General features: G+C 38.7%; 1 protein-coding gene across 3 annotated transcripts in view; it reads left to right on the top strand.

The window, feature by feature from the left end:
* rxraa (retinoid X receptor, alpha a) overlaps nucleotides 1-25,000 on the top strand; it is a 195,845-nt gene that overhangs the window by 131,890 nt on the left and 38,955 nt on the right. For all 3 annotated transcript variants that reach the window (XM_072453601.1, XM_072453598.1, XM_072453599.1), the window contains exons 4-5: nucleotides 15,100-15,250; nucleotides 22,057-22,236. In XM_072453601.1, coding sequence (XP_072309702.1) covers nucleotides 15,100-15,250; nucleotides 22,057-22,236 — 331 coding nt within the window. The remainder of the gene's footprint in view (nucleotides 1-15,099; nucleotides 15,251-22,056; nucleotides 22,237-25,000) is intronic.

Raw genomic sequence — 25,000 nt, 5'->3', positions numbered from 1 at the left:
CACTTCCTGTTTGTAATTGATGACATCAAACTTGGAAATTACCCACCAAACACTGGGCAAAAACTCATTTGATGTCTAAAAAAAATTATTTGACAAACAAAAATACATGGGAGCAGCTTTATATTGTTGAATTATGTTTAGAGAGTCAAAAAACTTGTTTCTTTGTGTAAATGATGTATAAACTTTAATGAGTGTCTGAGGTGTGATGTCCCTTTCATCTTTTCTACACAAATACCTACTCAATTGGTGTAAAACTATAATTTATACGTATATCAGGTATAAATACACTTGCACTTTTAATTACTGTGCGGGAATATAATTAATAATATAATTAAATCCAACATCACTCCTATTTTTCTCAGTTAAAAACAGTACTTTTTTATTTATCTAGTCAATCTGAGTACAGTTGTAATAGTGTATATTTTCAATCAAATACACAAACATATGTAATCCAAATTGATTGAAGGATTGTGACTGGAGCTAATTGTTATTATCGCCATTTCAGCAACAATAGAAATGTCACAAAAGTCTAGTAGCCAGGATCTCACAGTATTTTACCCCTTTTTGTCCACACTAAATCAAAATAACACAAGCCATGCAATTCCACTCCTTACATAACACTCGGGGCCTTTAGGAAACAGGGGAGGAGATAAGTGCGTTTGTCGAGGGAAGTGAGTTTGTTTGCCGGCGGGTCAGGGGTGAAAGGTCATGGGGGTTATCTGGGGGTGACATCATGACCCTGTCCGCGGCTCCTCAGGCCCGGCTGTGAAGTGTCGTCTGCTGTCAGCGGGAGATGGATGTGCTGCCCCCCTCGTGCCGGAGGGTCAGGGTGGTCCGGGCTGGTCACTTACTCAAACCAGGGACCAAACCGTGGAGACAGAGGTTTTATTTGGGACAATGCAGTAAGACATAGTTAGAAAAGCAAAAATGTGTGCTAATTTATAACTCCCATGTCGAGTTTTCTACACCAACACATATGAAAATAATATTCAGCTAAATAAATAAATGTAAATATACCTTAATATGCTCTATTTTTTTTTTTTTCTGATGCCGCTCTCTATTTTCTACTTTTACTCCTTTACTTGATTTATGTCCTACCTGGTCCAGCTCATTATTTGTCAGTGTTTTTCAGTGTTTTTGTTGTAAAAAGAAACATTCAAAACGCATTTGTTCAACCTCACAGTTTTGGTTTGTTAAATGATACCACATAAAGAACAGTGGGGTGGGAGTTTATAAGTTATTCTTCTTCCCACTCTATTTTCAAGCTGTTATTGTCTATTATTAGTATTTTTTTCTGCAATTTCATATGAACTTGTTTGTGCACCACGATCATTTTGAGGTCAGAAATGCTCTAAATCTCAGTGGGCGGTGAGTTTCGCAGTTTGCAGCCCCTTTAAGAAAATGCTGACTGTCCAAAACACTGTGGGATTTTGCAGTTTTGATTTAAGGTGCTCCTTGTCCCAATGTGATTAATAAGCTTGACAAAGTTAAACATTCTACAAAGGGCGTGGGGATGTATTGCAATGCCTGGTAATGGGAAGAATGCTTTGAAAATGTGTTTAGTTACAGAATATTTCAGTGTTTGTCGGCCTTTTTTGGGTTAAAACACCAAAATATGACCAAATCAAACACTGTAGAGAGGTCTGTAGTGTCCACTGTGACTGGTTCTTTAAATGTGGTAATGATGGATTGTTTTGATTTCTTTTTTGGATCAGAAGTTTGCTCAGGAAAATTGGTAAAAAAGGCAAAGTATTGAATCCATTTATTGTTAAATCCAGTTTACTCAAAGTATAGTATTCTGAATACTTGAGATTCTACTTACACATTATGTCGCGTTATGTTATTGTGTGTGGAAAAATATACTTGGGATTAAAAAAACTCTATATGTATTTATCAGTTCATGAGTGATTTGTAAAGGACAAATCCCTCCGTAAGAGCGATTGATTCTATTTTCTTACTAATAGCGTGCAGTTAGAAGCCTTACTTGCTTAATTAACACTGTAAAGTATTTTGAATATCACCTCATGAAAGAACTGCACTAGAAAACAGTCATCAAAATCTACTATACTCGGTACATGTCTTAAGTTACTTCCCAAAACAGTGTAAGATATTTTTTCACATATCCAGGTACAATAACATTTCCAAGAACCCAGACACTCCGCGCCGTTGTTTATTTCAGTGACGCAACGGGAAACAAACAAACCCGTTGCTCATCATTCATTCAGAACGAACGCATCAAACTTCTCGAGTCAGATTAACCTTTGTCAGGTTTACACACGCACCACAAATCTGATCGTTATCTGATTTCCGGAGTTATCAGATTATTGAAATGTCACGTAAACAGTTACTTCGGATGGGAGTAATCTGATTTCTCTCCGATGGCTCACACCTGTCCCAAAAAAGGGCAAACTCATGACAAAAGACAAAAGAAAATGTTAGAGATTGAAAGATTTATTCGAAAATCCATTTAACTTTGTCCTCCAAATACAACTACTAATCAACTCACACACGTCTTCAGGTGCTTTGGATGATCGGATTTCTCTCTATAAACACACAGCGGTAATCAGATCTAATTATTGCTGTTATCTGATGATTGGAGTTATCTGATGTCGCTGTGTAAATGCACCCAGTGTTTAGTGCTGCACTCACTGATTCAGAAGAAATATTCAGTGTTTTTTCAGTACTTTTTCAGTGTTTTTGTATTGTTTTTCTTTTTTATCCATGTTTGTTTGGATACGGGTGGACCATCAGCACATCTTTGTGGGAAATGTTTGTCATCTTGATCCGGCCGGGCAAAGAATAATATACAAGAGAAAAAAGCGCCATAATTAAACGATGATTCACGATTGTTGACGCCGTGACCACGCAACGGTGAAATGCCATTGTCAATGAACAAAACTCAAATACCTACTCGACTGGTTTAAAACAGGTATAAATACAAGAAATAAAGTCAAAATTTGAAAATCATAAAAAACTTGTCATACCTTAATTTAATTTTGCTTCTAAAATAATCTTGACATCCCTAAAAATCAATCTACATGTAAAACATTGGTTTGTTTTTTTATAGTTAAAACTTTAGGATATGTGATCACATTAATTGAAAATAAAGACAATTTGCCCTTATGAAATTTTGTGTAAAAGACTACATTTCAAGGGATTCCTTCTCTCTTTCTCTTTTTTTTTTTTACGGTAAAGCGTAAAACACATACTTTGAAGTCGTACAACTACAGTAGGTGGCGGTAAATGCACCTTTCTATGCGATTAAAAGTAACACAACAACAACAACAACAACAACAGCAGCCATTCCAGGCGAAAAACATTTCTGATTTCTTTGTGAACAAAACAATACTGTGTAGAGTCCACACATTGACCATTTTACCTGCCCCAATGCTCATAAAAAAGAACAACATCAACTCTCTCTAAGTCGTTGAATTGCTTACTAGAACTTTATCCAATTTCCCCCCCAAAAAACAATAATTATAACACAAATTCTGCTCAATTTTACCTCCCCCTCTCTGCAACAATAGCCTCTTCAGCTCTGCATCTCCTGTAAATTATTAGTATTCATGCTCCGCCGTGGAGGGAGAGAAGGTCCCAGGAGTAAATAAGAGGAGAAAAGAATGGAAGAATAAAAGAATAAAAGAAAAAAAACTGGAGACAACAGAGACCTTATGCTTAAGACTGGCTTAGCTCATAAAGACACATCAAAGGCACCTCTCGTCTCGGCACAAACCTCCTGTGGAACCCTTCACTTCAAGGGCACCTTTTTAGACAAAGTTATCATCGGGGTGTGCGTGGAGAGAGAGGAAGTGTGTGCAGTGGATTTCTATTATGCAGCAGTGGTACAACAGCAGTACAACATGTCCCACAGCCAGGAATAGAGACTGCCAAGCTTGGTACTGTGGTACTGGCTTGGTGATTAGATGCAGATCTCACAGTGTACCTCGTCTGTTGTGGGGGCGATGCCGATTGAAATACAGGGAATACAGTGTGATGGAGATGTTTGAGGGGTTATTGTTGGGGATACAAGTGCATTTGCATGTGTAACTTTTACAGTGGGGTCTTTGCCACTTGCTTGTTTCTATGGAATGTTGTAGGAATGTTCAACAGTATGGAATTTATCATTTACGTCTTTTTTTTCCTGTCCCAAGAAAAATGTGTGTGTGTGTGTGTTTATATACTTTTTTTTAAAGATTTAATTTCGACAAACCAAAGGAAACATTCACAATATCTAAACATACGTAAACTAACTATAATAAAACAAAAATAAATACATACATACATACATTAATTGAATTGAATTAAAAATAAAAATATTACCATAATAGAAACTAGAGGAGGATTAAATCTTGCCTTTCCACAAGTGTGAGCCTGGCCGCGTCAACTATTTTTCTCCCTGGCGATAGCTAGGTCTACTGCCATACTGTGGAACATTCCTGGTGCTGTACCTAACTTATATCATCTTAAAAAATGTCCAAAGGAGGACAAATTAATGTTAAAGTTATAAACAGTGGTCCAAACGCTGTTCCTAGCATCAACATTCTTCACCGCAATCAGTTTATAAACTTTCAGCAACCACAAAATGCAAATGCTAACCAGAGCTAGCATGCTAACAGCGTACACGTGTTACATTCGGGCTCGCGATGTATAATTGTGTACTGGGACAAAACAGATTTTACTTGACCACGCAATAGTTTATGGCTCTCGGCTTTGAATATGTTTCGATGTGCAGCCCTTTATTTAAAAAAAATAAAGTTTGGACACTCCTGCCCTACAACTAAACATGGCTGTAGTATGTAATTATCTTTCAACTCTTAATAGAATCATGTTATAGTAAAAACATTAATTATCCTAGGAAAGCAAAAACATCTCCATCATTAGGTCTGAACCAGCATTATATGAATAAAAGTACTGTCTTGATCTTTCTGTCCCCCTTAGAGGCCTTTACTTTAGTTTACTTTATATCCTGGAACTAAACCAGTGTTAGCTTTGGTTCGCATTTGGTTAAGTCAAATTTTGCATGGTTTAGTCTTACTTTAGACCTGGTTTTGTCCTGTTTTAGACCTGTTTTAGATCTGTTGGAACTCTTGACAGCCAAATGCCGTCTTAGACACTCGAGACCCATGTATTATTCTCGTTCGCCAACTTCAAAACCCATCCCGAGCTTGGCTCCATTTCAGCGCCCATACCATCTAACAACGCTTCCATTCCGCCAACTACAGCTAGCTATCTTTGTATACTGACCTCACTCTAATATAGCGCTACCCGTATCCGAGCGTTCTCTCTGATCCATTAATTTACGCCGCGTTTGATTACCAGCGCGCTCCCAACCGGGGTCCAGTGGGGGGGCTGAGGGCCTCCTAATCACTTCTATCAGCCGCGTGGAGAATGTGGCACCCGCGGGCGACCGCGGGGCCCCCCTGCTGCGCCGCGTAGGACGTCCTTCACCGCACGTTACGCAAGCACATGTGAGCGGCACGCGTGTTGTGTGGGAGGGTTTGTGCGCCTCTGCGTAAAGGGAAGAACTGTAGATGAAAAGTCTTGGGGGGAAACGTATGTGACGTCATTAAGAGTCAGTGCAGTGAGCGTTTTCAAACAGAAGCATCGGGATAGGAACTGCTAAACTAATACAACATGGATTTTAGAACATTGGCGACCTACAGCGTTGGCAGGTTTCATAAAGACCACATGGAGACCACTATTGAGTTGTATTACATAAATACGTAATTGCAGTCTTTGCAATTTACTCGTTGCAATCATTGAAATTATGATGACTTGATTGTGACAAATGTAGCAGCCCTAATCTGCATCAGGTAAACAGGGCTTTATCAGAGAATTATTCTTGGTTTGACCTTACCACCACCAAGTATGAAGTAAATAAGTGTGACGCAAGTGTAGTTTAGTTTATCCATCTATTGAGACAGGGACAGTGCACAATATAATGAACCTTAACATGAGAGATGAGTTGTACCAGGTTGTAGCTCAAGTGCTCATTTCACCTGTCGTCCCTGGACAGGCTCATGTTATAGTTCTCCCACTGAAATAAGCAAAAATGCCATCATTATTTCCATTCTGATTGCAGGGTAATTTCGTAATTTTTAATATTTTGAAATAACAAAAGAATGTCAAATTGGCCTGCCAATGTCAACAAGCATTCAACTGGTCTGAAATACTCAAATCAAGATGAACAATCAAGTCGTTTTGAATGGAATATGGCGTTATAGTCCGATGCCGTTCAGCCAGTTGAAACTGTAAACCTGCTCCCAAAGCATCCAGATGACATAATGCCGTGGAGGGGTTTCCCAGGACAATTTGGCTTAGTCCAGCTGGCATGCCCCGGCCATGGCTCACATATAGGTGTTTGTTAGTAGGGAGGTCTATTTCCAGTGTGGCTTTATTCCCAAAAGGTTTCTTTGTCTTGCTTGCGTTTAAAGCTGATTTAGAGATGATTTGGTCCTTTTGCTCATGTCCAAACTATGTGTACCTCAAACCAATTCATGTTGGCCTTCAGTCTTCCTGGAGAATTAGCCCAAATTACAATAAGTGGTGCTTTTTCCATCGAGTTTTCAAACCACTACGTTAACCCGTTGTAACAAATATTTGATGTGAGACAGACATTATATGTAGCCTGAATAAAGGTGATGCCCGTGTTTGTTTCGGTATCCAGCTCGATTTAAAAAGCTTGGACTCCCCCAAACATGGAGGAAAGAAAAATAATTGTCTTCTTAAATACAAAAGGTTTCAAAGCTTTACTATGTTTCTAGTCTAAGAGGAACATCATTGTCTATCAAAACAGAGAAGAAAATCATCTTTGTCACGGTAAATGACAAAAGATGCGCGACAGTGAGAGTTTTAGCCTTGAGCCGATGTGTTTTGTAAATGCACCAAAGCTTCTCTACTAAATCATTTTAAAGTATATTCTCACTTCTACTCCTCACTTACTTGAAAAATTGGTCAACTTTTATATAGCACTTTTATACCATCAAGGCACTCGCAGAGCTTTACATCAAGGAACCAACCAAGGATGTTTATGTGGAGACATTCTGATCATAAGATGAGCATTCTGGCACTGAGCTAGCTTGAATTGTTATTAAAAACTCTAAGAAATAGTTCTATACGGCGCCAACAATTAAAGTTTTGCAAGGAAATGAAAATAAATATCAGCTAGATTTAAAAGAGATATGTCTATATTCTTGCATGAGTGAGTTGCTACTTTTTGATACCACATGAAAATTGAAATTTTGATATTTTATTATTGATCAACCCATATCTAATTAAAGGACACATATTATGTAATTTGTATTTATTTTTTATTTTTTTATCCATGTTCTAAAAATATCAAAACATATCTGGAGTAGCATTTAGCTTCACTCATGATCTCTCTGAGTCTGAGGAATCCTCTCCCCTTCATCAATAACTGATGTTGCTCTCTCGTGGTTCTGAGAATTTTCTCTGCTGTTTTTAAATCCATAAATCATCGTCAGACTCTTTGTTTATCTTAAACTGTGGAGTGAACTCAAATCCTTTAGGCAGAATGTCACCATGAATGTGTTGAAAATAAGTCCAACATATGAAAAGTACTTTCTACTTTTCAATCCAGTAAAAAAATGTGGGAAAGTATAAAAAACAGATGCCAGCTCTAAAATGTAGTGAATTAAGCGTAAAAAGCATCCACTGTAAAAAAAAAGAATACATTAAGTAAAGTGCACCTACAATACTTTTACTTTTGTACTTTGCTACTTTCCACCACTGCGATAAAAAAAACTTCCTGATTATCAGAGGGTGAAAACGTTCTATATATATTAGATGCAGACATCTCTGTACTAGGGCAAAGACTTTACTTTACAAAATACATTAAAAAAGGGATACATCTTCTTTAAGACACTTTAATTAAAATCAGAACCATCAATATTTATACCGCAATTCTAAACCAGAATGCCGCTTCAGCTTCACAACCCTCAAATTAGCAGGCAAACGCCACGCTCCCTCGGCTCACCCATCCACGCCGCCGTAGGGAGCCCTGTTGGTGCAGATTGAGTTGCACGGAGCTCTGAAAATAGACGGTGAGAAGCGGCAGGCTTTCTCTGTCAGACATTGAGATACGAGCGCTCGATTGAGGCCGAGCAGGCAGGAGGAGACAGGTCTGTTAGCAGAGCGCTGCAGGGAAAGAAGAAGAAGGCCCTGTCCCGCCGCTTAAAGACAGGTAAGAGAGGAAAGAGAGAGAGATAAGAGAGGAAAGAGAGAGAGCGTGAGAGCGTGAGAGGGGCCTGCACAGAGGGCGAGGCAGGTCTGAGGCTGCGCTGCGGTTATTGATGTATTTATTTTGTCTAGTTTAAGTCTAATCGTGACTGGTCGACTATAAAATATATATATATATATATATATATATATATATATATATAAATATATCTCAGGCCTATTTTGATCATTTTAATAGTTATCTGGCCTTTACAGACTTCAAAAGACATGTAACAAAGACAGAAGAATTATTAACAGATTTCTGATTTTCTCCAATAATTCACTATATTCATAAATATTCTTTGTCCACAAGCCGTCAGTCATCATGCTTCAGCCTTTTTTTTGGTAGATAATGTATTTAAATGTCACAATGTACAAAAATATGTATTCATTTTATTCATTTTATTCATTTTATTCATTTTATTCATTTTATTCATTTTATTTATTTATTTATTTTTAGTGTGCATAATAATGACAATCTACAAATTAGCGTGTAAAATGACATGTCAATGGATTCCTTCCTGATTTGAAGGATTTTGTCAGGACCGTTCTACTTTTCAAAATATGTACCATTTTGATTTGACCTGCTACAATAAGTTAAGACTGTCCTATAGGCAGTTAAACACAGAACATTACACAAGAGGCAACACGAAACACAATAAAAGGCGGGTTAAAAGATCCCCCCAGGTCCCCCTTGAAAAAGAGGCCTCGATCTCACTGGGCTTTACCTGGTTAAATGAAGGTTAATAAATAAATAACATAAAATAAAAGTTGCCTGAGATCCAGAAAACACACTTCACACACACACACACACACGAACACACACAATTCTGTCCTTGTCGCCACTTCCTCTGTCGCGCCTCGAGTCAAAATCAAACCGTGCAATCAGATCATCATTTAGAACAAAATCAAACTTCTTTCACCTCAGTTTTGTTCTTTGCTTGTGGATTCCACTCAAATCCACATTGATTTTCAGTCTCCTCTGATACATAATATATATTTTCCTCTTTTTTTCCATCGTTAGCCGCCATGTTTGTTTTGATACGGACGGCCCACGCGCGTCCCTGATTGGCTAATCCCACCTGAACTCGAGAGGCGAAAACAGTGACCAGACTGATATCGATCTGTGTAGAATAAGTGAAAAAAGTGAGCGATTGGTCAAGTTAAACGCGCTCACCGACTTCCTTCATCCACAGTTGAACACCGCAGCACAGTTTGACAGCGTTGGACATAACCCTCCTCTGCACCACATGTCTCTCAGTTTTATCTTGCACTAAAATGATGACTAAATCCTGATTCTGATACTTTTGGCATTTACCTAATTATAACATTTCTTTATTTTCTTACTTACTTTCACTTCTCGTTTCTGTCGATACCGTTCTTGTCCTGCCATTGCACCAAACTATTTTCCACATTGTGAGACGACTCAAGGCTTTTGAATGCTTTCTTATATTTGCACACTCTTTACAAGAACAAACTACAGCACAAGAGCTGCCAGTGAGTCACGGGATCTATTAGAAGGACGTTTAAATCTATGGGATCAATGTTTAAGAAGCTACAAGTAAATACAGACTGAGAGAACCATCTGTTACCTGCTGTTTACCTGTGTGTGTGTGTGTGTGTGTGTGTGTGTGTGTGTGTGTGTGCGTGTGCGTGCGTGTGTGTGTGTGTGTGTGTGTTTGTGTGTTTGTTTGTGTGTTTGTTTGTGCCGAGTGTATAGGGAGCGTTATTGACTGTTTTATCGTCAGCTAATCAATGTAAACAAGTGCTAAACCTACAATCGCTTAAGCCTGACTCACCGGAGACAAATTGCAAAGCGTTGGTTGTGCCGTTTTTAGACGCACTAGAGCTCCTGTCGCTGTTGTCACGTTATCCCAGAATGCACTGCCAAAACTCTGGAAATGTGCATTGAAACTAGCGAGCACAATTTGCAGACTTTAGACAGAGCCTTTAACTGACAAAGCTCCAGACTGACGGGAGAAGTGGATAATTACAATACAAATGAACTATTGCATTTGTTTAGGGAGTTGTTTAGTCACTGTCTCATAATGTTTCCAAATCTTTATTAAGAAGAATTATCAATCTATCAATTAAGCAAGACAGAGAGTGGATTAAAGAGAAAAGAGTGAGTTTACTGCTAAATAACATCACAAACTGTAGTTAAAGCAATGATTTTTGGGTGATTATTACATTGACGTGAGTGAATTAGACTCTGACATGTACAACAGCTTTTTATTTTTTAAATCAAGATCACGTCATTTTAATTGTCAATATCACTACATATAATACGTGCAGCGTTTTATAATAAAGTATATTTCCCACAAAGACCCTTTTTTGATGATTAGAGGGTGAAAAGTGAATACGATTTTGCAGATTTAGAGCACAATCTGCACAATCTAAACTCTTTAAAAGCACACTCGGACCAAGTAAGGGTCGCTAACGTTTAATCTGATTAGTTTTTAAGATGTATTGTTATCTACGGCTTCATTTAACGTCAAAGATAAACTTCAGCAGCCACATTTCAGGCTCATGACCGTTCATTCCCTGTCGTAAAAGTGTCCTCAACAAATGTTATGTGTCTTTTATGTGTGTCTCATGTCTGTCTTATGTGTGTCTTATGTGTCTTTTATGTGTGTCTCATGTCTGTCTTATGTGTGTCTTATGTGTCTTTTATGTGTGTCTCATGTCTGTCTTATGTGTGTCTTATGTGTCTTTTATGTGTGTCTCATGTCTGTCTTATGTGTGTCTTATGTGTCTTTTATGTGTGTCTCATGTCTGTCTTATGTGTGTCTTATGTGTCTTTTATGTGTGTCTCATGTCTGTCTTATGTGTGTCTTATGTGTCTTTTATGTGTGTCTTTTGTCTGTCTTATGTGTGTCTTATGTGTCTTTTATGTGTGTCTTTTGTCTGTCTTATGTGTGTCTTATGTGTCTTTTATGTGTGTCTCATGTCTGTCTTATGTGTGTCGAATGTCCGTCTTATGTGTGTCTTATGTCCCTCTTATGTGTGTTGAATGTCCGTCTTATGTGTGTCTCTTGTGTGTTTTGTGTGTGTCTCATGTCTGTCTTATGTGTGTCTTATGTGTGTCTTTTGTGTGTTTTGTGTGTGTCTCATGTCTGTCTTATGTGTGTCTTATGTGTGTCTTTTGTGTGTTTTGTGTGTGTCTCATGTCTGTCTTATGTGTGTCGAATGTCCGTCTTATGTGTGTCTTTTGTGTGTCTTATGTCTGTCTTATGTGTGCTGCTTTTTCCTTTTCCCAACATAGATTCCCTAAGTTTGGCATTATTTATTCACTAGAGAATTATGAGGAAAAACAGAGACATTTGTGCTGTAAAAATATTTAAATCTATTTCGGAGTAAAGGATGTTTTCAGAGGCTTAAGTGCAGATTGACAGAAAAAAGTTTTAGTTTTTGAAGTTTTAACCATTACATTTTCATTTGTGTACCCACAGTTGCCTTTAAAACATGATTTCCAAACTTTTCACTGTCTTTACAGATTATAACAAATCCATCCATCCATCCATTTTCTACCGCTTGTTCCCTTTCGGGGTCGCGGGTGACTGGAGCCTATCCCAGTGACTTTGGGCCTTAGGCGGGGTACACCCTGGATACTGGCATTCACTCTCACATACATTCACTAGGGCCAATTTAGAGTCACCAATTTTGCCTAACACATGTCTTTGGACGGTAGGAGGCTTGTGTACATACGCTTTATTAGTCTATTAGTATGTAGAGCCGCTGCAGTCACACCAGAGCGTTACACTGCCCCCTGCAGGTTTGGAGTGGAGGATGTGGTAATGATGTAGTCGTGATGAGAGGTGCAACAGAAATAATCAAGAGTGTGTGGTGTGTGTGTTCACATGTTCACTCCATATGTGCTGCCAGACGAGAGGAGGGAAGGACAGAGGGGGTGAAGGAGAGAAGAAAGAGAGAGAAAGAGCAGGAGAGGAGGTGAGGGTAGAGAAGAAGGGAAGAAAACCAAGTGGAAAACAGCAGACGGATAGATAACAGAGGGAGAGAAAGGTGAGCTAAATGAGACGTGAAAGGTGGAGAGCGAGAGGAAGAGAGAAGAGTGACGAAGGGTAGAAAGGGATGAGCGGAAAGAGGGGAGAGTGAAGTGAAAGGGAAGTAGAGAGAGAGGAGGAAGAGAGGTTTGACGGGAAAAGAAAGAGACAGCAAGGAGAGGGAAAAGAAGGGAAGCGAGATGAGCGTGGAGGAAGAGAAGTGAGAAAGGGAGGAAAAGCAGAAAAGAGTGAGAGGAGAGATGGAGGAAGGGAAACAGATGGAGAAAGAGAGAAGGGAAAAGAGAGAGAGTGCCCTGTCTGTCAGAGCTTGAAAACGCTCCTGTCGTCCACATAATGTTACTGTATATTTATGTTTATGCCTTTTCCAATTAATGTATTGTGTTGTTTTTTACGGTGAAAACTACAAGTCCCATGATGCTTTGCAGTGTGCTTCCTGCATTAGCGCTTCTCCGTCAAAGGCAACGCTACGTTTGGCAACTAAAGTAGAAAAAGACGGATGAACGAGGGATTCATTTCAGCAACTTTTCACAACTAATGTAGCATTTCCATTAGATGCAGTCACCATTAAATTATTAAAGAAACAATTTACGTGACATTTTGTTACTAGAACGGTAACGGTTCATTTGTGTCTTAGATTTACCATCTTTTACCGTTAGCGTGTTGGGTCGCTTACATCGTATTCTTGTCCGATATTAATGAGGAAAAGTTGAAGAACGTATTACTCAACACTAAATACAAGACATAATATGTTTTTGTCTGCTATGGTTATAATCTGTGACACCCGTGGATCATCACTTTAAATGTTGTACATTTTAACAACTAAATAAAAGAAACAAGTCACAAGAATTGCCATTAGATTTGCAATTTATGTTTCAATAATAGGATTTTGTTGAACGCAAACTGACTAAAATACTGAATTAGGCCCACGAAATGACAAAGAAAGACGTGTATTTCAACTGTAGCTGGCAGTTTTTAAACATAATTAGTTGTAAATGTTGTCGTTTGTGGAGGAGATTACTATTTCACTTAAAAAATTGAAAAATTGTTGCCTTTGACTAATTGCGTCCATTCCAAATTGCAATTATCATTCATTGTTGCACCTTAACGCTGAAAGAAGTTCCTATGTTTGTGAAATATTTTGTTCACTGACAATGGCAATAAACCTTATTCTGATTCTGATTCGGTTGCAGTTCTACTTTACGGTAAAGAATTCTCAACTGTCAAAAGTAGATTTTAATGAAATATTGACAAAAAGTTTAAAATAAAATGTACTTAAAGAGCTAAATACTAAACTAAATCGGTCACTACCACTGGTCCAAATATAGTACATTCAAACTGAAATATGTTCCTATCTCTCCCCGTCTCGGAGATGCTTTGCAAGTATCGGCCTCGCTTACGTTCCACTCCGAATTGTACATTTAGGACCCTGCCCCCAAAACATTTATCTTCTCTGGAAACTCAGCACATCGCTAGTTAGCATAATTAGCCTCCTTTTGCTCACCGCATTTCCCCCCAAAAAAGCAAGAAGACGTCAGTGCCATTTTCATCAAAGACTGTGGAAACTCTCTTTTTTTAAAACAAATGCCGACCGTTTTATTCTGCTGTTCTGTCAAAATGTAAAATGTGGTCTGTTTTTGCTGGCGTAGGAACATTTGGGAGAAGGGCATGAATAAAAGAGACGTCGGGGTGGAGCAGACCAGGGCCCCGCTGTGTTAGATCTGAAAAGAGGAGGGAAGAGTGGAGGCGTTTGGCCCCAAAGATGGCAAATTTAGCCGCTGCAAGTGCGGATCAGCTGCAGAGTGGGAAATGCTAAATAAGAGGGAAAGTTTAATGTTGTAGTTTTTTAGGGATGGATGATTTGGGGACAAAAACTCTAATTCTATTGGATTCTGGATAGGTGGGCGACAAGATGAAATAGACATTGTTGTTTTTGATACTTATTCTTCAAGATGAGGGGTTAAAAATGTAGTTGAACAGTTGCGATACAGCAGATATATAAAATAGACAAATATCACTGCTTGTACTCGTTTCCACAAGCGTATACTTGTTATTAAAGCAGATGAAGCGTTGTCAGGGAAGTGTCTTGCTCAAAAGTACAGAAATTTGTGATTGATCAACCAGTTTCACTTTCCAGCGCAGTATCGGCACGTCACATAATGGAAATGGCACAGAAGCTACAAGAGTTATTACGGCAAATAAAGACAAACTATGTAACTTTTCTAAAACGTTTTTTCTAAAAACTCTTGCGTTCATCCACGAGTACGAGTGTTTTAATTGCAACAAAATAAATTGCGGCGAAAAACATGCACTCGGCCTGCTTGTGATTTTTTTAAATTATATTCTGGTCATTCTGTCTTGTTCTGTTTTATGTTCTGTGTATACAAAAAAGGTATATATTAAATATTATATATTAAATATTATACCTAATATTAAAAACAATTTATTAAAAAGAAAATGCATTCTTAATGTGAGCCGCTTGTCTCCACGGGGATATGCAGCATTTAATTAAAGCTGTTATGTGGCAATAACATCTGCAAGCAGGTGTCAGACCCTCCACCAGAAAAGTTACACAGTGCACCTTTAAAAGTGCTGTAAAGTCAAGTGTGAACCCTTGTCGAAGTCTATATTCCAGAATAAATACTGGCTGAAACTCAAACTAATCACTAGAAGTTAGATCTGATGCCACATAATGATTGAAATTGACTTTGTTCTGAGCTTTTTAAAGGGTCTGTTGAACACATCCGGATTGACATGGCCCATTTAAAGCTGAATTCATGTCAAGTCTTTTACAGTCGTAGTGACCAGTCTCTGTTCTTCCCGTGTGCTGATGTTCCAGTTGAATTCGCCCATGAACTCGGTGAGCAGCTCGGAGGACATAAAGCCCCCGCTGGGCCTGAACGGGGTGATGAAGGTGCCAGCGCAGCCCTCCAGCACCATCCTGTCCCTCACCAAACACATCTGTGCCATCTGCGGAGACCGGTCGTCAGGTAACGCATCTAATCACACATGTGCTCACAAATGATCAGCAATGAACCGCGACTGAGAAAACATGTATGTGGAGGCTGAAGCCAGTGATTCATCTCGGAAGTCCTTAGTTACTATTTTACTAACACTCTAAAAATGTCATTATTTGAGTTGCATAGGCCAAACTGGTTGCTCTGACATGTAAAATCTTTTCCACATACTGCAAAAAGGCTCATTAAAGTTGCTTAAAACACTTGCCTGAGCAGCCAGTTCCTCCTACATTCCGACCAAATGCAGAAGGGTCTAGAATCGGACCATAGGGGGCAGCAAAAACGCTCTCCAAGTACGGACCGGTCCAACCACCGCCGCTAATTTGTGTCACGTGTCTTTCAAATGCGGAAGACTTTCAGAATAAAATGTATAACCTAATTTACCCCATATTTACAGAGTTTAGCGTGTCGCTTGTTGACGCCGTTTCCATTTTTTTTTTTCTCGTTAGCCGCCATGTTTGTTTGGACACGAACTGACCATGCGTTTCTCTGATTGGTTAATCCGCCTGTCAGTCACGCCCTTTGACTCCAGACCAAAACGTCTTTGTAAAGTATTTTCAAAGCGTGTGGGCTTGACTGTTCGTGCAAACTTAAACACTGGTACAATGCAACACTTGTATGATGACGTCATTGGAAGTGACCACAACCACATGAGATGAAATGGAACTATATGTCACTCCAAGTATCATCAAATCAATATCATATATACATAAAAATGCAGACAAGGGGAGTGAAGTTACCGCTTGGCATTTGCTGCAGCGATGGCAAATTAATTATATGTTGCTACAATTGTCTCGACTGCATGGAAGCAAAATGAACAGATGAAATAATGTTGTAAATGTTGATTAAAAGAGTCAAGCTTTCATCGCCCAGCCATAAAATCCAGAGTCCAAAATATGTCTGTCTTCACTCGAATGCTCAACATTCATCCACTACAGCCACTGCAAAGACGCCACATGTCAAACGTCTGTATCCAAACAGCTCAACGTCCAAGCCTCTTATTTGGACATGTAAATCACCGCTAGTTATAGAGTACAAGTAATACTGGAATCAAATGCGGGCAGTGCCTTCAACCGCGCGCTGTAGGAACCGTTTCAAAATAAGAAACCTCCGTAAACGCGTTTGAATTGGCAGCACTTCACACTGCCGCTCCACGCTGCGGGAGGTTTCACTGGAAGCACAACAGTCGAAGGATTTCTGAGCAAATCTGGGCTAAACGCTTCAGTCCGGGAGGCTAAACCAGAAGGAAATAACCACCAAGAGCTGACGACAGACCCAAGAGCAAGCAGAGCGGGCGCATGCGTCGTTGCTGTGGTCTTTTTCCACCAATGATAACAGCTTTCAATGGTTTAGTTTGATTTTACAGACACTTTTTTCCCTGCAGTTTTTGATAATTTGCCAGATTTATATGTCAGAGGATCATTCCAACCAGTGTTACTGTGTTTTATGATTTTACTCACTCACTATTGGCTTCAGGAAATGTATAATGATAAAAAAAAAAATAAAAAAAAATGAGCTTTTCAATCAGCTTTATTTAAAGTGCATGTGACAGGTCCTCATGTTTTCCCATGTATTAGTTTGTTTGGTGGTTTGGAGCTTTTGGTAAATATTTATCGTAGTTTAACATGTAGTTTGTGTAAAAGAATAGAAGTTGAAAATGACAGGAAGTAGTGCTGAGTCCTAAACCTGAATCTGTCTGTGATGTCATCAATAAGCGACGTTTGTTTGAAAATGCAGAGAGAGTTTACACGCAACTGCCCTGTTTTTTGACAGTTTAAACAATAATTTAACATGTTGTCAGGTGACATAATTATTGTGTAATTGATATGGATTTTGACTCTTGTTTACAGTATGATTGCTAGGTAACAGTTGTGGAATTACCTCTACCTCTGTCACATCTGGTGCTCACGTCCAACCAGGAAGTAACATTTTAAACTTCACTTAACTGGGGAAAATGTGCCACATTTTTTGTAAAATCCTCAACATAATCGGATTCCCTACGTTTTAGTAAAATGTGTAGTCAAACCTGTATAAATAGTAAATGGGCATCTTACTAAACTAAACCCAAGTATTGAACTGGCAACCCTCTTCTATAAGGCCATATGTCAAGTTGTGGTGTTTCCCGAATTTAGCATTTTGCAGTGTTCTGTACCATTTTTCTTTGGCATTGATTTAAAGCTTTCATGTTGCTAACCTTATGAAACATCTGTGTTAAATGCTACAGAAGGAAGCCGTATGAACTTTAAAAACACAGAGTAAAACACAAGGTACACACCCAACAGAATAAAAACAAATACATAAGAAAGACAGAGAAAATAAAACTAAATCAATCAATAAAAGTGAGTTTAAAGAAGCGATTTCAAAGATGATACTGACATGATTGACAAACGTTTGGATAAAGAATGAACACATAAATACGTTCGTACAAGCAGTTGGTTACAGGTCAGATCTATGGCAAGGCGGGCCTACACGCAGTAATAATTTGTGCATTTCCATATATTTTTATGTAATATTTCAGCAACAACAAGCAGGAAAACCGCAGAATTGCCCAGAAAAGTGACATAGCACACCTTCAATTTCACAAACCACCACTCCAGGCATATGTTGACCTGGCGATACAACATTAATAAAAGCAGACATGCCATGGTAATTCCTTCATTCCATGTTTTTGATACATCAAAGCTCCATTTAAAGAGTCAGACCGGGCCAGTCCTGACAGTACGAGGATCCTACGCTCCGGTTACTGTTAGCTGAGAGGTGAGATAAAGAGGCTGTGTCTAAGGCAAGCCATCCACAAAATATCACTCATCTGTGGGCACGCCCGCCGCCGAGCTCCCCACGCCATGTTGCCGTTCTGTGGGTGGCCACCTTCTCCTGTGAAACCAGAGACCCGGCAGCAGAGGTTTGAGTCCGCCAATGCAGGTCGGGACAAGAGGATGAAAAAGAGGGAATAAAACACTTACTTAATTGTTTACCCACTTCATTATTATAAAATACATAATCATTATCATTTATTTGAAAACTGAATTTACTATATGCCAGTTTGTTGCTCTAAAAAAATCTAAATTTGTCCCAGTACATTTTAAAATTATTAAGATTATTATTTTGCTCTTTGGATTTGGAAATTAATTATGGTTCAAAGCAATTCTTGGTGCCACTTTATAATAACCACACCATAATTAGCCTCAGTTAAAAGTATGAACAAAGACTTAATCAATAATGGTCAGAAATAGACACTCTTCATTCACTACCCACCCACAGCCGCCCTGGGGCAGACTGACTGAAGCGAGGCGGCCAATCTACGCCGTCAGCTTCTAAGGCAACCACCAATAAATCACACGCCGGGTTCATACATAGGCGTGTCTTGCCTAAGGACACAACTTTATAATAACTACATATTAATTGGCCTTAATGCAAAATGGAAAAAGAGACAAAATGCATAATGAACAAATAGTTTAAAGTTCCTCTGACAGGTCGGATGACTCATTGAACTAAAATGCAGTTAAGATAAATATATTTTAATTTTGCTAAAAATTATAAAAACGTTATCGCAGAATAGCAAATTTTTAGGTTTATAAATTCACTTCCTATTTGTAATTGATGACAACTCACTAGGAAATTACCCAGCAAACACTGGGCAAAAACTCATCTAATGTAACATTTTAACAAATTTGACAAATGAAAATATATGAGAGCAACTTTATTTTACTGAATTAATGTTTAAAGAGTCAAAAAAGTTTTTTGTGTAAATTTTGCATAAACTTTGACTGGGATGAGTGTCCCTAGTTTGATTTCACTTCCTGTCATTTTCTAGTTTTCTCCACAAATACTTGTGGAGAACTCGATTGGTGAAAAACTATAATTTATACGTACAACAGGTATAAATACACCAAATAAAGTCAAAATTACAAAATCATAAAAACCTGTAATAGGCTTTTTTAAGATTGATTCAGGCTTAGTATTAGTATAATTAAGGGTTTAGGTGTTAGACATTAAGGGTTGGTGTATTAATTAAGTAGTTACTAACCCTGAATCAGTGTAGAAAGTGTAGTTATTATAAGTGTGATGTTGGTATCACCGGGAAGACCTTGAAAACGGTTTCCTTTTATTCATCAGCAGTTATGTAGAAGAGCATTCAAAATTATACTTTTAACTTTTATTTCTGAATACATTTTGAAGTTATTCAACAGCCCATGCCACATTTTTACAAAACATCTCAGCTGTGTCACACCAGGTCCTTGATAACTGTACAAATCCTCCATTTTCCCCACACAAACGACAAATAACCAACAGTGTTTAACATGAATACCTCAAAAACCATGCAAACCGTGTCCGCCGTGGGTTAAAGCTGGATGTCTAATTCACTGGACAGTTTTAGCCCAGTCCTGCGTCATCAGCGCTACGCACGAGCTCGGGGCCAAACTCTGAACAATGCTTAATAGCTAGTCATGCTTCATTTATAACCGAGCTCTTAGCCCGACACGGTGGTCCCGACAAAGATATGCACACATGCTAATGCTAAACTTCATCCATCATAATTAACAAAGAGGAGCTGTTAGCGAAGATACGCAAAGCACAAAGTGGTACGGAGTCCAGGGGCCCCCGTGTAGAGGCTCCCGGGGGCCCGCAGACCTAAGATTAACCCTGTGGACCCCAAACGCTCCCCGCGTTCACATGTGCGGTTAGTCAAGGTATTATTTACATTGGATACAGTTGGGTTGAGTGGAATGTTTGCAACGTTTTGTCCTTATACTTCAACAAAATTAATGATTGAGAATGAAGAATTTAGTAGATAAACTATCAAGATGTTTTAGGCAATTAAGTATAATTATGTACTTTATCAATGGAAAGTAGGTGTGGATAATACCGACGGTGGAAAAAGTGCCAGGATTTCATACAGATTTTGAGAACTATTAAAGCGTTGAATGTAGGGATTTTGAAAAATAATTGTGCTCAACTTTGGTCAATCGTAGCAATTTCCAAATTAACGTTATGTATATGTTTTTGTTTCCTTTAACGTGGGACTTGAACTCAAAAAATCACCATGAACATGTTAAAAAAAAAAAAGCAATTTCTACTTTTCAGCCCAGTTCACAAATCTAGTTGAGTAGAGAGTACAAACACCCATTGAAGTCAAAGTTTAAAGTACCATGTATCCACTGTAAAATTGACTAAAAATGTTACTTAAAAGTACTTTTCCGTTGTGCTTTGTGACTTTTCACCACTGGACGTAGTCTGTGTAGTGTCGGTGTCTATAGGCTGGAAATATAGACTAAACAAGACACGTAATCACCAAGTCGAGGCGCAAATACTGCCATCCCAGTAAACATGGTTAAAAGTACATCTATTCCCACAGGATTACTATTCAGACATGTCTAAATACAGATGCAAAGAACAATAAGTACACTTGAAAAAAAAAAAGGAAATATCATCTACTGCTGTCACCACATGTGTCAATCAAACTCTCAACAATACTTTCAAATGCCCTTTAGGCTTTTGACACACGTTTTGAGCACATAAGCATTGTCATTTCACATTGTACATTATTATCATGGAAAGAAATGGGTAGAATGTAAAATGGCATATTGTTGCGTACAGTATTTGTCGAGCTTGCTGATTTGGTTCTCAAAACAGAATGACACAACTCTCTCATTTGGGTTGCCAGTTCCTATATGTCTAAGAAAGGTTGGAAATACATGCAAAAGTACTCTCTCTCTCTCTCTCTCTCTATGGTCAGAATACTCACTCCCAAACCCCAAAACCTGCTGCAAATCATTAACAGATACAGTTGTTATCTGAGGTAAAGCCAAACCACCAGAGCTGCTTCACCCCCCACTGTTCAACAAATACAAGAGGAAATGTGGACTTATCTGGCACCCTGAGGACACTGTAGCCGCTATCTTAATGTGCCAAAGACAAGTCAAACTACTCTTTTGACTACAACACAGCTGAGATCATTACATTAAAGATTGTGCTCAAAATTGTACAGATTTGATCTCATTTTGGCAATTTTTGGAGGTTAAATTTTAAATCCTGACATCCATCACACTAGGCAACGGTTTCATAGTAATCTTGTTGTGGACAAAACTCCTGTAATGTCACAGAAATGATTATTTGACAAATGAAAACAGCATTATTTTTGTATATCAGAATTGTAATATCAGAATTTCCTTTCATTTTTTTTCTAACATGGAGTCTTCCTAGGTGTTTTCATCATGCTTTGCTTCCTGTTATTTTCCACATATTTTTCAACTTTTCTTCTCAAACTGACACTTGATTTAGTGTAAAACTATAATTTCTATTTACAGCAGGTTTTATTCCACCAAATTAAGTCAGAACTTGTAAATCATAAAATGTTTAAAAGCCAGCGTCTTAAGTTTTAAATATTTTTTTGCGATAAACTGTCACATACAGGTATTTAGATCACTATTTTAATGTTCTTTAATAAGAAAATTTCTAGTGACTTTCTGATTCTCTGCTGCCTCTAGTGTTTCTGATCAATGTCTTAAGCAATGTCTTTGAGCTCTTTATATACAACCAGTCATATTTTTCTATAAATCACACCAAAGTAAGTCGCCTCAAATGCAAGATTACTCAAACTTAAAAGGAACAGCTGCAAGTACAACCGCGAGTAAGCTAGTAATGAGAGAAAATCATAATAACAAGCTTTAAATCTCATACAATTTGCTTTACATGTTGGGTCTCTTACAAAATTGTCCATACGTTTGCTTCGCCGGGCAGACGACCGACCGTAACTTCCGTGTGTCTCGTTGGCGCAGGTAAACACTACGGCGTGTACAGCTGCGAGGGCTGCAAAGGCTTCTTCAAACGCACCGTGAGGAAAGACCTGACCTACACCTGCCGAGACAACAAGGACTGCGTCATCGACAAGCGCCAGAGGAACCGCTGCCAGTACTGCCGCTACCAGAAGTGTCTCGCCATGGGCATGAAGAGAGAAGGTACAGCGCATACCGTACAGGACACAACACCTTAACCTTTCCACACAAGTCCGTACTAACTACCTACTATCTACTTCTGCTAGCGAGGCAAAAAATAGCTGCTCCTTTATCGCTGTCGAGGTACTACGACTCCACGAAGCGTTGTAACTGACGATTGCGCTTGAAAGTTGGGAATAAACTGGGACTAGAGTAAGAGTTAGAGTTGGACAAACCAGCTCTACACCAGGAGTTAACCGGGATCGAACCAGAACCAAACCAGGACCGTTTAGCCAGGCTGCAAGGTTGGATAGTTGCAAAAATGTGAATAACTTAAGTGGGGAAGTTACTTCTCAGGTAAGACTGTGAGATTAACTGATTTCAAATGTGAATTGGAAGGGCAAAACGTAAGGGAATGCACTGAATCTGGTATTTTCAAAGGATAGACCATAAAAAAGAGACAAAACTCAAAATCATGTCTGAAAGAGCTGTGTAAGAAACAAAGCTTTTGTCAATTGTAGTACTCACAGGGGGAAGAGTAACCGGATATTTTACTCAAGTAAGAATACTGTTACACCATTAAATATGTACTACCCATCTCTGTAGAAAGGTGGTTGAAAGTGTGGCGGCCAAACATGCCTTTACTCTTGTTGATACACTACAATTACACTTACTGTGGCCCATTGTGTGCCAGAGTTCCAAAGTACAGCTTCTAGTGCTGTGTATACTGCTAATCCGTGGTATTTCTACTTCTACTGCATCAACTACTACTACTACTACTACTAGGTTGACCATGTCCTTGTTTTTCTCTCAAGTCTCAAGTCTTTGGTGTCAATCCCGAGTCAAGTTCCAAGTCAAAGACAAGCCAGTCCTGGTCAAGTCTAAATGAAACTCTAAACTCTACTTGAGTTTCAAGTCCTTTCATTGCACCAAATGACAGAAAGCAGCTCATATTGTTTAAGATTGTTGTGAATAGTTCTTCTTTTTAAAAAGAAACAAGTTGTCTGAAGGCTCCAAGTCAAGTCCCAAGTTTAGTCCGTTTTTGTCAAGTCAAGTCTCAAGTCATCAAAATAATGACTCAAATCTACTATTACTACTACGGATGTAATTATAACCAAATAATAATTGTGGGCTGTCACAATATATCGAATAATGTCTGTTTTTGTTTGAATGCATTATTTTTTTTGCATCAGCAGCTAAAAAAACAAAAGGAACTACAATATCGCAAAGAATGATGTACCATGAAATAAATATCGTGGTATATTGTGCCCGGAGATGTACATCTGTAATTACTACTGCTACTCACTACTATGTCTACTACTACTGCTGCTACTACCACAACCATTGCTACGAATATAGTTGTACTACTACTTGTACTACTACATTCTGAGCACATCTGTGTAGAATAATGACCAAACACAATCATTTTAACAGCCAGAGGTGTTACATTATGGCAGGATTATGCTACTTTTACTGCCTCACTTTCCAAAAAGCAACCTCTACCTCTTTGTCGGTGCCAAATTATATTGTGTAAGTTCAAAAAAAGTACCAGAAACGGCAAAAGGTTCCTAGAGCGTGAAAACCTCTACACACAAGGCCTCGGCTGCAGACCGTATTGTATTCTCACAGACTTGTACTTGTGGCAGTACTTTGGAAGTCAGTGGGGAGTGCGTTAAGCGGCACATGCCCCGGGTGCGTTTCATTTCTCCATCTGGAAACGCAGAGGGACTGGACTGTGTGATTAGCCCGACCTCAGGGATTTCAGCTGAAGGAAACCAAATCTGACCATTTCCCCAAATCGCCACGGCCGCTCATTCTCGTGCGAGTCAATGGCTACGTTCACGCGCATGCTACAAATCTGATCGTTATCTGGACTTATCAGATTATTGAAATGCCATGTAAACAAGTTAGATGTGATGTGAGTAACCTGATTTTTTTCTGATTGACCACACACAAACACGCAGGTTTTGACAAGGGAAATTACTCAGAAAAAGGGAAACTAATCTGGCGAAAACGTTTACGATGAAAGAGTTGTTTTAAAATCCATTGTACTTTTTCTTCCAAATACAACAGTTACGCAATTATTGTTGTTGATTATCAGATTTCTCTTTTGCATGTTAGCACAAACCCCAAATCAACTCTAGTTATTGGGATATCTTATCTTTATTAGTCGTGTAAATATACTATTGCTGCTGCAACTGTTAATGCTCGTCTGTGGTACGGATGATTACTGTTACTACTACTTGTACTCCAGATGCTACTTTAACTGCGTGCGTTTCATTTCTCCGTCGTGAAACGCAAGAGACTGCGTGATTAGCCAGGCCCCAGGGATTTCCGCTAAAAGAATGAAAGAAGAAGAAGACATTTTTCACCAAATCTTCACAGCTCTTTATTCTCAACAATCACTACAACTACTGATACTACTGCTACTTCTACTGCTGCACCTGCTACTACGATACCTATAAACACTAAGGCTAGTCAGTGGTGTGAATAACTCCTACTACTACTACTACTACTAGTATTATTGCCACTACTACCGACTACGTCTACTATAGTCAATGGTACAGATGACAACAAGTACTTTGAATGCTGTACTTCTCCTGCTACTACTTATACTACTTTTAATATATTGTGCGTGAGTCGTTACAATTAAAAAATAGACACATTTTTTCCTTTTTTTAATCCGGGTGGTTGTGTCACATTTAACTTTTTTGTCTTTCAGAAATTTGAATTTTATAAAGCCAGTCACAAACTTGAGGAACAGTAACAGTTTTTTCTCACAATAATC

This window comes from Eucyclogobius newberryi, unplaced genomic scaffold (genome assembly GCF_026437365.1).
Source record: "Eucyclogobius newberryi isolate DKJ021-1_F unplaced genomic scaffold, fEucNew1.0.hap1 SCAF_2, whole genome shotgun sequence".
NCBI lineage: Eukaryota > Metazoa > Chordata > Actinopteri > Gobiiformes > Gobiidae > Eucyclogobius > Eucyclogobius newberryi.
The sequence above is the reverse complement of the archived record's forward strand: the minus strand, read 5'-3'. Positions and strand labels throughout refer to the sequence as shown.